The following is a 12,155-nucleotide window of genomic DNA, read 5'->3' on the forward strand; positions in this document are numbered from 1 at the left end:
AGCCACAGGCGCGCCTTCCATTTGTCTTCTCCTTCCATCCCAATGGATCAGCCTGAGTGTTTGGCATCTCAATCTGCATTCCTCACTCCTTTTTCCCCCGCATCACTTCGTTCGCCTTCGGTTGGCCTCAGCGTGTTCAATTGGTGAGCCATGGGCGCTGCTCAGAGCACCGCTGCCCACAGCTGCTTACTTGCAGCAGTCGGTAACAGCTCTAGCTCTGTTGCATTCAATGGCGACCTTCTTTTTAGCTCCCACGTCTCGCGCTATAATCTGAATATTCCGGTGGCCCCAATTGCTGTAACTTACCCCGAGTCCGCCCAGCAAGTCGCCAAGATTGTCAAATGTGCCGCGGACTATAACCTCAAGGTTCAGGCCTACAGTGGTGGTCACAGCTATGGAAACTACGGTCCGGGAGTCCGCTACGTAACTCATGGCTAGAGCTAACGTCTCTCACAGGCCTTGGAGGGACAGACGGTGCCGTCGTTGTGAATATGAAGCACTTTCGCCAGTTTTCGATGGATGCAGAGGACATTGCGACTGCAGGACCTGGCCTGAACCTGGGAGAACTGCATGATAAACTCGCCGCGGAGGGTCGAGCTATCGCGCATGGTACTTGCCGTCAGGTGGGCGTTGGTGGACATCTCACCATTGGTGGTCTTGGAACTATGTCCCGCGAATGGGGTATGGCCCTTGACCATGTAATCGAGGCCCAGGTTGTATTGGCAAACTCAAGCATCGTGCGAGCCTCCGAAACGGAGAACCCTGACGTGTTCTGGGCAATCAAAGGTGCTGCGGCCAGCTTTGGCATCGTGACCGAGTTCAAGCTTCTGACCCATGCGACATTGAAAAACGCAATCCAATATACTTATCAATTGAACTTTGGGAGCACAGCTGACCGGGCGCAATTATTCAAGGACTGGCAGAAACTGGTCTATACGCCCAACATCACCCGGAAGTTCTCTTCAGAGCTTGTGCTCTTCGAAAAGAGCGCCCTGCTTTCTGGATTCTATTTTGGAACGCGTGAGGAATTCGCTGAATTTGGTCTTGAGGACAAGTTTCCGATTCGAAACAGCGGTACTGTCCTCCAATTGAGCGACTGGGCGGGTATGGTGACCAGTGAAGCCGAGAATCTCATCGTCTCTGCGATAGGCGGCACCCCGGCTTCATTTTATGCCAAGTCGATGGTATTCAAAGATAACCAAAGTATACCAGACCAAGATGTCGATGAGATGTTCCGGTACCTAGATACGGTGAACAAGGGCACGCCTGCTTGGTTCGTGATCTTCGATTTGGAAGGTGGAGCGGTCAACGACTATTCGACGACAGCCACTGCCTACCCGCATCGCGATGTCATCGTTTTGATGGAATCTTACGCCATCAGCCTTTTCGGTCCGGTGCCTCCGGCCACGAAGCAATTTCTCAACGGCCTTCACAGCGTGATTACGGCCAACCGAACTGACATCGCTGAGCTCGGTGCCTATCCAGGCTTTGTCGATCCATATCTGGAGAACGCACAGGCGGAATACTGGGGTGTGAATCTGCCACGCCTGCAAGACATCAAAACGAGTATTGATCCACAAGATGTATTTCATAACCCGCAAAGCGTCCGCGTGAACGCTGCCCCTCATTGAGGGAGGAATGCGCACGACTGGTTGTAATTGGGTGGGTGGTTGGCCGCATTGCGCGGGAGTACCCCCAAGAGTTCAAGTTGCTTGGCTTTCCTAGTTTTCCCATATTCATTATCCATCGCTGCAGCAACTCCTAGCAATGCCATGGAAAATTCGTGTATATATTATCGTTCATGGCCCGAGGCTTCCAGAATATGACTAAGCGGTTTTCGCATTCGAGCTGGCAAACGTATCAGTTAGCTGCAAATGATATCAGATTGCCATTCAGTCGATATCTTCATCTCCTTGATTTAACCTCCATTGCAATGAGAGCGTTGCTCACCGACCAATACCGCGCCTGGACTCGAAACAAAGTACAAAAATGAAACGTGCCGCGAGCTCGGACAACAATCGCTGGTCAAGCCCGCAAGAGTCTCCAATTTCAATTCCCATACTGTCGAGTTTAAAGACACCTGTATCACCTCCACCTCGGAAAAGGCTGTCCAACTCAAAGAATGGAAACTCCTCGGAGTCAAAGTCAGCAACTGCCACAGCAGAGCCTGACACCCCCCACGATCTAGCCGCCATCGAAGCAGGTCAGGTCCAAGTTGATGACCATCTGAGCGTCATCTCAAAAAGACTCAGCGATCTCACCCGACCTGCCTTAGAGTCAGAAAAATTACCCCGGATTTCAAACGGAGACTGGATACAGCTGTATCGGCGCAATGAGCACCCGAACGGACGCCATTTTGTGATACATCAGCACGACCATCCTGTTGCAGGCCCACATTACGATCTTCGGCTGCAGTTTTCAGAGACTAGCTCGGTCAGTTGGTCGATTATGTACGGGCTACCGGGTGATCCCAATAGTGAGAGGTTGAATCGGAATGCGACTGAGACTCGGGTGCATTGTTTATGGGTATGTCTTTAGATATCATTTGGTTTTCCCAATGTCTTGGATTCAGGGCGATGGCGGGAACGCTTAATCTGACCTGGCGGATTGAACGAGCGGGGAGGGTTTTTCTGGTCAAGCGAGATACTAATTGGAAATAGAACCACCTCATTGAAACTGCGTCTCCGAAGACTGGCAGCCTGATTATATGGGACACCGGAGAGTATGAAGTACTACCATACGAAGAAGAGCAATCACAACTAGAGACCGATGATTCCAGGTCTGATTCTGACGGCCCTGAAACCCGCTCCGAAGCTGTTTCGCACAGCCATAAACTGAAAGAGGGATTTAAAAACGTGAGCACGATGCATGTACGGTGATGTTTCTCGAGATGGCGGTGCTAACTGCGAAAGCGTAAAATTCGCCTAAGACTACATGGGACGCGCCTTCCTAAGGACTACACGGTCCTTCTCCGAATGGACAAGAAAACCGACTTTTCGCGACCAATTCGAAAAGGACCAAAGCGCCGACGACGAGCTCATCAGAATTCTCCAAGGCCTCCCCCTCCATCAACATCTAGTTCAGATGCGGAGGACTCAGAGGACGGTCATTCAGACAATGGCGTAGACCTGGATATCCAGAAGAACAACGCATACCCTGGATCGGTGAACACGATCGGGTCTATTCACCAACGTAAATGGTATCTCAGTATGGCACGCGAGAGTTCTGGATTCGAACCACAGAAGGAAACGAGTGGCTCGAAGAGTTCTTCAAAGAAGAGAAGATGGGTGCGGAAGGGTAGCAGTGACGGTTTGCTTGGATTCGACCCATTCTATGTTCGCGGACCAGATTTTGAGAGGAGCGTCGTTACAGGGCGAAGCGGACAAGATGTTCTCGACGATGAGAATGTGGTAGATTTCCACCCCAGGCGCGGGTGGAGGCCAGTCTTGAACTAGCATTGGAGATGATTAGGATGTGATCGATGGCTATCTGCTGCGATAAGAAGGGGGCGGGGCTTTGATGCCGTCTTGTTGGGTGGTATGGTTGGGATCGGCGAAGACTGCATACATATCCTTTAACGAAAGAAAGGGTTGGTCAGTTAAAGTCCCGGTGGTCAAATCCTGGAGAACATATTTGGAGCCCCCGTTGCACCAAGGCCTGGCCTAGGTAGATCGTGGATATCGCTATAGAGTATTCTTACAAGTGTAGCTTTAATTATACAGACTCGGAAGACCGAGGGAGCTTTAACAAATGCGGGGCTATGAAGTCCGTTTAATTTGAATGAGCTTTACACTTGCGCATGATGGCGAGCTGCCGATCCTTCCGGGTTAGTATTGATAAAGCCCCCCCTCTGTCAGAGGCAGTCACTTCCGGCCCCATGAAAGTTTCATGGAGTTTGTGGGGTTTACGAAGACGCTTGCATAGCTCAGAAATATATAGGCAAGATGAAATGCCTACCATATAGGCTAGAACCCATCCAGAGTTTCAGCAGGAACGCGTATCAGTCCGAGAGCACCGGGCTACAGAGCCTTTCCTCCCCGCCCCGCCCCATACCCACTTAGCCTGAACAGGTGCCCGCTTGGAGCTCTGGCTTGCTGCATAATGCAAGCCAGGTCGCGGAACCAATGGCTGATGTAGCTCGACTCTACACCGTTTTTTCCACGCGCCGGGGGCTTGTGACGGAACTTTCTGCCAGTCGAAGGAACCTCCAAATGTACTCTGTACATTCAAAGATTCTCCAGGGTCAGTGCCCGCTGCCTGGATCGACGCGATCTTTGACTCAATGTGAGTCATTAAGACTCGACACGAACGGCGCGACGGGGCCTGTTCTCCGCTCGGATGCGACCTTGACAACTCCTCACGCTAAAATCTTTGCCTAGGATCGCGATAGGGAGCAGGGGCCAGATTGGAGGCTACGGGCTAGATTTAGGTGACTCCGTGGATCTGCAATATATCTCCGATTAGTGATGGCCATAATTCCGTAGGGCCCGCCACTGCTGACTTCCTTCTCTTTCACTCCCCGCCTCCGTAGGTGACATGAGGAATGTCCTTTAATCAGAACCTTGTGACGGGCGCAGCCCTACTCTTGGTCGCTCTTGATAGTATCCCTGCCACCAAGAGCACCGCCGACCGGGTGTTCCGCAGAGTCCAATATGAAGAGGAAAGCTTGGCCAAGACGGCTTATCGCGACGAGGACGGTGAAGCTTCTGAGGAATCACTTCGCGCCTTCTCGGATAAGTGGCAACGTGCGGCCATTGTTCTGTTCTCCGCGACTGGACTGGGCACCTCGTTGACGCTAGCTATTTTTGCAACTCAGAGCCACGTCCATGGAGTGGCGAACTGGCTCCAGTTCAGCAGTTGGGTATGTTAATCCAACCCCGAGTCTCTGAACTCACCCCGCAGATTACTTCGTCGCGACCATAACTAACTCTGAATTGTAAAAAGGTTGTGCTAGCGCTGCAAACCATTGCATTTTTCACTGAGCCACGCCCTACCAGTCGATTCAGATTGGGCCAGTACGCATTTGTCGGCAGCGTTATCACCGCCGTTGTCGTTTTTTGGAGGTCCAACAAGCATGGACCTCTAAAAGTAGCCTGATTAACAATCAGGCGTGGGTGGGCTTGCAAGCCGGCCAATTTGCTAGCGGGCTCCTCCGCGCATTGTTCACCGTCCTGCTGCCCCGTCGACCAAATGTCTACTACCAGGGCCATCTGGTCGACAGAGAGCTTACTGTGACGGCTTTCGGCCGCTATACTTTCTCTTGGGCGAACGACCTCTTGAACTTCACCCTTGAAGCTAAGAATATAGAGCTGGCTGATCTACCCAAACTTCGGTCGGAGAAGCGAGTCCATAATCTCCGAGCGACCTTGGAGAATGTCAAGGGGAACCGGAAAGTATGGAAAGCACTTGTGCTGGCGCACTGGCGTTCTCTGGGCCTTCAGCTCCTACTGACCATCGCCATCGCATTCTTGAGTTTTGGTCCCCAGTTCGCTCTTTTCAACATTCTCGACTCCTTGGAAGGCCGCAATGATGCCTCTTGGTCCCCTGTTCGATCCTCAATTTGGGTTGTTGGCCTGGGCTCTCTCCAACTTCTATTCTCGATCGTGGAAGCATGGCTCTTTTGGGCTGTTTGCTCCAAGGTCGGAGTTCCTATTTATGCCGAACTGTCGGCCCTGGTCTTTGCGAAATCTATGCGTCGCAAAGACGCCAAGCAAAGAAAGAAGAGCAAGGATGAAAACGGTGCCGCGGCTTCTGCAAAAGCGCTTTTGACCCAAGATGAAGAAGAGGAGGATGAGGAGGAGTCTGTTAAGAAGAGCCAGCAAAGCATTGTCAATCTAGCTGCTGTAGATGCTCGCCGTATCTCCGATTTCACCTCTTACGCCTACCTCATCCCTTCTGCGACACTCAAGATCTCGATCGGCTGTGCGTTCCTAGTTCAAATTCTTGGATGGCAAAGCGCCTTCGCTGGTCTTGCCGTGGCGGTCCTCATCGCACCACTCAACATTTATGGTACGAAACGGTATACCGACGCTCAGGATAAACTCATGAAATTGAGAGATCAGAAGATGGCTGTTGTCACGGAGGTTTTGCAGGGTATTCGCCAGATCAAATTCTCCGCACTAGAGCAGCAGTGGCAGTCAAAGATTAAGCAAATCCGAGAGAATGAACTGGGGGCACTGTGGGTTTCCTTCCTCTACGATGTCGTGCTTATGGCCATCTGGCTCATTGGTCCTATTGGATTCTCCGCTGTTTCCTTGACCGTCTATGCCCTTCAGCATGGGGGGCTTATCTGCCTCAGTGGCTTTCACAGCCATGGCAGTGTTTGGCTCCTTGGAGATGTCACTGGCAATTCTACCTGAAATCATCACCAACGGATTGGAAGCAAAGGTCAGCGCTGACCGCATCGATATCTACATGGCATCCGAAGAGAAGATTGTGAATACCGTTCCGGCCGATTACATTGCTTTTGAAAACGCTTCTATTTCTTGGCCCTCTGAGGACAACGCCGAAAAGCAGGAAGAGCTTGAAGACGATGACCTCTTCCTCCTACGCGAGCTCAACATCAAGTTTCCCAATAAAGGCCTTAGCGTGATCGCTGGTCGTACCGGTTCAGGAAAGAGTCTTCTTCTTTCATCCATTCTGGGGGAATGTGATGTCCTATACGGTACTGTCAAAGTGCCGGTTCCACCTGCGCTAAAGGAGCGCTTCGATGATAAGGCGACTAGTGCGAACTGGCTCATTGATTCCGCAATTGCATATGTGGCCCAGATTCCATGGATCGAAAATGCGAGCATCAGAAACAACATTCTTTTCGGGCTGCCCTACAACGAGGACCGCTACCAGAAAACGATCCATGCTTGTGCTCTCGAAAAGGACCTCGAGATGCTTCCAGATGGCGAGCTTACTGACATTGGCGCCAACGGCGTCAACTTGAGTGGTGGCCAGCGATGGCGAGTGTCATTCGCACGAGCCCTGTACTCCCGCGCTGGTATACTTGTCATGGATGATATTTTTAGCGCGTTGGACGCTCACACTGGTCGCTTTGTCTTCGAAAACGCACTCACGGGCGAGCTCGGAGAAAACAGAACGCGAATCCTTGTCACTCATCACGTTGGCCTATGCTTACCTCGTACGGACTATTCCGTTCTCCTCGAGAACGGACGAGTGAAATATGCCGGCACGATTGAAGAGCTTCGCAGAGACAACCATCTTGATGATATTCTGGATGGCGATGAGACGGAAGCAGACAAGCAGTCAGTCAATGTTGAACCTGAGGAACCCGAGGATGGGAATACCCTCCAAAAAGTCATTTCTAACCGGTCCAATCGCCGCGCGAGCAACGCGCCACCCCCAAACGTTACCACCGTCCCTGCCAATGGTGTACCCAAAAAGTTTGTTGAGGATGAAAAGCGCGAAAAGGGATCCGTCCGGTTGGCAGTCTATAAGGCTTACTTGTCTATGGGTGGAGGCGTTACTGCGTGGACAATGACGACTCTAGTTTATACTGGCTACGCTGCATTAATGATCGTTCGGGTGAGTTGGCAAAAATCAGATGAAACGCGTGGTTGCATGCATCACAATCGTACTAACATGAGATTTCTAGTCTTGGTGGATCAATGTCTGGACCAGCTCATCGTCAAAAGCATCAGCGCATCCAGAACAAATGCAGATACTCTTGCAGCATGCTATGGTCCGCAACAACACCACTAGCAAGCCCCAGACCGACGACAACTTGATGATGTATCTTGGTGGATACATTACAATCTCACTGCTCTCTTTCATAATTGGGACTTCGCGGTTCTATTTCATCCTGTCTTCGAGCATTCGTGCGTCAAGAAACATCTTCAATGCCCTTGTCTTTGCTGTTCTTCGAGCCCCTCTTCGTTGGTTAGATACCGTCCCCGTCGGTCGAATTCTCAACCGATTCACCGCCGATTTCCATACAATCGACTCTCGATTGGGATACGAGTTGGGCTTTCTCATCGGAAATCTTCTGGATGTCTGTGGAATCATCGTGGCAGGTGTCTTGATCTCTCCAGTTGTTATCATCTTGGCAATCCTTCTTCTAGTGATTTCACTGAAGATTTCCGTCACATATCTGACAGGGGCCCGCGAAGCCAAGCGCTTGGAGAGTACAGCCAAAAGCCCTGTCTTCGAGCAGTTTGGGGCTAGCTTGACAGGCCTAATAACCATCCGTGCTTTTAGCAAGAGCGATGCATACATCGACATCATCTACGACAAGATCAACTCGCATGCTCAAGCGTGGTGGAGCGTCTGGCTTCTCAACCGATGGTTAGGAATCCGCATGAACCTCGTTGGAGCGATCTTCGCGACACTGACTGCCGCACTTGTTGTCTCTCTCCCGGGTATCTCTGCTTCGCTCGCTGGTTTTGCTCTTAGTTTCGCGCTGCAGTGCAACACCGCTATTGCCTTCGCTCTCCGCCAATACTCGAATATCGAGCTCGGTATGAACGCCACTGAGCGCGTTTACGAGTACTGCAACATCGAGCTCGAGAACCAAGGCGGCGCTGATGCACCTGCAGCTTGGCCTACTGAAGGCCGTCTCGAGGTGCACGATCTGGTAGTTAGCTATGCCCCCGACTTGCCACCAGTCCTCAAGGGCCTAAGTTTTACCGTTGAGAAGAATCAACGAGTCGGCGTCGTCGGTCGTACCGGGGCGGGCAAATCGTCATTGACTCTCGCCCTCTTCCGGTTCCTCGAAGCGCGACAGGGTCAGATTTACATTGATGGGTTAGACGTAGCCAAGATAAAGCTACATGACCTGCGCAGCAGACTGGCTATCATTCCACAGGACCCAGTGCTCTTCTCCGGCACCGTGCGATCCAACCTCGACCCATTCGACGAGTATACCGATACCGAGCTCTTCGATGCTCTCGTCCGCGTGCACTTGGTTGCGTCCAGCGATGACGAGGCAACCCTGACCTCTCAAACTGCGACGCCCCGACCATCCGGCACCCCTGGCGCTACCACGCCCGATACCGCGACAGTACAGGCCTCGAACAAGAATCTTTTTTCCTCGCTCTCTTCCCCCATCTCTGAGGGTGGTCTCAACCTCTCCCAAGGCCAGCGCCAGCTTCTTTGTCTGGCCCGTGCCATTGTTGCCCGGCCTAAGATCATGGTACTTGACGAGGCAACGTCTGCCGTGGATATGGAGACCGATACATTGATTCAACAGTCCATTCGAGCCGAGTTTGGGCGGAACGCGACTACCTTGCTGGTCATTGCGCACAGACTGAGCACGATTGCGGACTTTGACCGCATCCTCGTACTGGATGCGGGCAAAGCGGTTGAATTTGGTGCGCCAAAGGATCTTATGGGCATTGAGAATGGCGTTTTCAAGAACCTGGTGGACAACAGCGGCGAAAAGGCTGTTCTGGAGCAGATGATATTTGGGTAAAAAGACTAGAAAAGTTATGTTCTTTCATTTTTTTTTTTCGTCGCTACTCTGCAGATAGAATGCCTCAGCATGTGAATATATTGAAACATCTGAATAAATTTCCTGATTCTCGAAGAAAGGTGCCTTGTCATGGGGCCTTCATGGAATGAACCATGAATACCTTCGAAGACCTAAATCTTCTGATCGTTGTCGCTTGGCTAGAAGCCAACAGAAACACCTCCAAGTTCAAATTGGGTCAGAGATGCCTTAATCGCGTCCGTTAATAAACAAGGTTGGGTGTGCCGAACGCCTTTGTCACTCTCCCTCCCCTCGAGTCGCCCAGCCCTTGGGTCCTCAAAGAGGAAGAGCCGTGCGTCTCAGAGGGGAGTGATTGCAGTCATATAGAACACACTAGGCTTTCATCATCTGCAGAGGACATTAGTACTTGAAAACAAGTAAGAGAGCAAAGCAGGCACACTCACATGTATAAAACTTGGAAGGATGAAGAAAAGAAGAAAAAAGCGGAGCTGACCTGCAATTTAAAAGGCTCCCGCACTAGTCTGTCTTGGGCGGGCGGTTGCGCCGCGGCCTTTTTTCTGCCGCAAATAGCGGATGGTTCGATGGCGCAACCTTCAACTCGTCATTCTCCCAGACAATGGTAGGTGCTTCTGTGAGGCTGCCCGTACGGGTGCGCCCAAATTTGCCAATTGGGATTGTCTTGAGGGCTTCTCATGCCCGCGACGTGTGTTGCCGGCTGCAACGCGGCGATTCCATCGCCCGACTTGTCTCCGAGATCAGCGGGCGGAGGTCCCAAGCTTTCTGGAGACCTATAAACAGGCCGGTAAGCATGGCGGACGGAAGTGGATCAACTGCAGCTAATGAATCTATTGCTTTTTGTCTGTAGTTGAATTTCCTCCTGCCACTCATGATTTCGAGACGTTCCTTGCTCGAGCTGAACCAAATACCGAAGTTGTCCTTCATGGGTATCTGGGACCTCGGGCAGACCTGTCCAAGAAGCTCTCGTTCGTGAAGCTTACAGACCCAACGATGAAATACAGTTTACAGGTTGTCGCTTTTGCCAAGAATGACGCATTCGAGAAGCTCAAAGCGCTCAACGCAAACAGTCCTGTCGCAGTGCGCGGAACAGTCCAAAAGAAGAAGGCCAAGGCATCGGACACAGCCGATCAACCTGCCGAAGATATGTGGGAGCTTGCGTTGGAAGATATAAATGCTTTGAACGACTTCCCAAAGGACATCATCATGACCCCGGAGACCGTATTTGCTCCTGAACAGCGGTATCTGCAGCTGCGCTCGGATGCGGAGCTGCGGGAGGCACTGAGATTCCGTGCTCAGGTGCGTAATGTATGTAAGAAGGAGCTGGAAGAAAACTCCCAGCCCCCGTTCGTGGAAATTGAGACGCCCCTGCTGTTTAAGTCTACGCCCGAAGGAGCTCGCGAATTCCTCGTTCCGACTCGCCGACCTGGATTGGCCTATGCGCTGCCCCAAAGTCCGCAACAGTATAAGCAGATCTTGATGGCCAGTGGACTACCAAGGTATTTCCAGTTCGCGCGCTGCTTCCGGGACGAAGATCTCAGAGCGGACCGCCAACCGGAATTCACCCAATTAGATCTGGAAATGTCATTCGCAAAGGGAGAGGATGTGATGCGCACCATTGAAGGGGTTATTCGCCGACTTTGGTCAACATTGATGAAAGATCCTGCGCCAGAGGGGCCATTCCGGCGACTACCGTATCAAGAAGCCATGGCCCGCTATGGTTCAGACAAACCAGACACTCGGTACGGCATGGAGATTATTCGCCTTGATCATGCACTTCCAGTGGACCTTGTCAACAAGATAAGCGGACTCCAGGACCCGATCGTCGAGGCTTTCAAGGTCGAGAGTAATGAGAATGATCCTGCCGAGACAGGACAATTCATCGCACAATTTCTCGACTCCCCAGCCGGTGCCCCTTTCAACAATAACCCAGACGGAGGACCAGGCGTCTTCGTCTACAACGGCAAACAGCCCTTGTGCGGACTGCAACCTTTCGGCTTCGAAGCCGCCGAGCAGGTGGAGGAAATTCTGGAACCTGACCACGGAGACCTGATCATCCTCCAAGCTCGCCCGCGTGCACCGTTCTCTGGCGGCTCAACGCCAATTGGCGACCTTCGCCGCGCTCTGCACGCCTTCGCCGTCTCCACGGGATTTAAACCTGCGCCAACAGGGTTTGACTTCATGTGGGTTGTCGATTTTCCCCTCTTTTCCCCCTCCTCCGACTCCGAGCCTGGACAAGGCGGTGCAGCGGGTATCGCGTCCACACACCACCCGTTCACAGCACCCAAGACTGCCGCCGATGTGGACATGCTCCTCTCAGACCCCACACAGGCTGTAGCAGACCACTACGATCTCGTCGTGAATGGCGTCGAGCTTGGCGGCGGCAGTCGCCGTATCCACGATGCTGCTGTGCAGGAATTTATTCTCAGGGATATCTTGAAAATGCCCGCCGAGCGGCTCGCTGATTTCTCACATTTGCTTGATGCGCTGCGAGCTGGATGTCCTCCGCACGCCGGTCTCGCCCTTGGTTTTGATCGCCTGGTCGCTGTTATGCTTGGCAAGGAATCGGTACGGGATGTCATTGCTTTCCCTAAGACTGGGAAGGGGGGTGATGATGCCATGGTTCGTGCGCCTAGCCCTATGACGGCGGAGGCGTTGGAGACGTATCATTTGCGATTGCGGGAATAGTCTATATTCTGGTTCC

General features: G+C 52.1%; 4 protein-coding genes across 4 annotated transcripts; all 4 read left to right on the forward strand.

The window, feature by feature from the left end:
* Positions 1-150: 150 nt before the first annotated feature.
* N7468_006473 (FAD-binding oxidoreductase) lies at positions 151-1,631 on the forward strand (the record flags this gene model as incomplete). Its single annotated transcript, XM_058475769.1, has 2 exons — positions 151-406; positions 457-1,631. 2 exons carry the CDS (start codon positions 151-153, stop codon positions 1,629-1,631), a joined length of 1,431 nt encoding a protein of 476 aa, XP_058328659.1.
* Positions 1,632-1,989: 358 nt separating this feature from the next.
* N7468_006474 (uncharacterized protein) lies at positions 1,990-3,455 on the forward strand (the record flags this gene model as incomplete). Its single annotated transcript, XM_058475770.1, has 3 exons — positions 1,990-2,526; positions 2,661-2,855; positions 2,913-3,455. The coding sequence occupies 3 exons, from the start codon at positions 1,990-1,992 to the stop codon at positions 3,453-3,455; spliced, it is 1,275 nt and encodes a 424-aa protein (XP_058328660.1).
* Positions 3,456-4,543: 1,088 nt separating this feature from the next.
* Positions 4,544-9,418, forward strand: N7468_006475 (uncharacterized protein; the record flags this gene model as incomplete). The annotated part of the gene is given in 5 exon segments (XM_058475771.1): positions 4,544-4,861; positions 4,945-5,052; positions 5,064-6,320; positions 6,337-7,533; positions 7,604-9,418. 5 exon segments carry the CDS (start codon positions 4,544-4,546, stop codon positions 9,416-9,418), a joined length of 4,695 nt encoding a protein of 1,564 aa, XP_058328661.1.
* Positions 9,419-10,009: 591 nt separating this feature from the next.
* On the forward strand, positions 10,010-12,139 carry N7468_006476 (aspartate--tRNA ligase MSD1; the record flags this gene model as incomplete). The annotated part of the gene is made up of 2 exons (XM_058475772.1): positions 10,010-10,238; positions 10,302-12,139. The coding sequence occupies 2 exons, from the start codon at positions 10,010-10,012 to the stop codon at positions 12,137-12,139; spliced, it is 2,067 nt and encodes a 688-aa protein (XP_058328662.1).
* Between the last annotated feature and the right edge of the window lie 16 nt (positions 12,140-12,155).

This window comes from Penicillium chermesinum (genome assembly GCF_028974085.1).
Source record: "Penicillium chermesinum strain IBT 19713 chromosome Unknown utg000005l:1.0-4115287.0:1.0-4118363.0, whole genome shotgun sequence".
In the NCBI taxonomy this organism is placed as follows: Eukaryota; Fungi; Ascomycota; class Eurotiomycetes; order Eurotiales; family Aspergillaceae; genus Penicillium; species Penicillium chermesinum.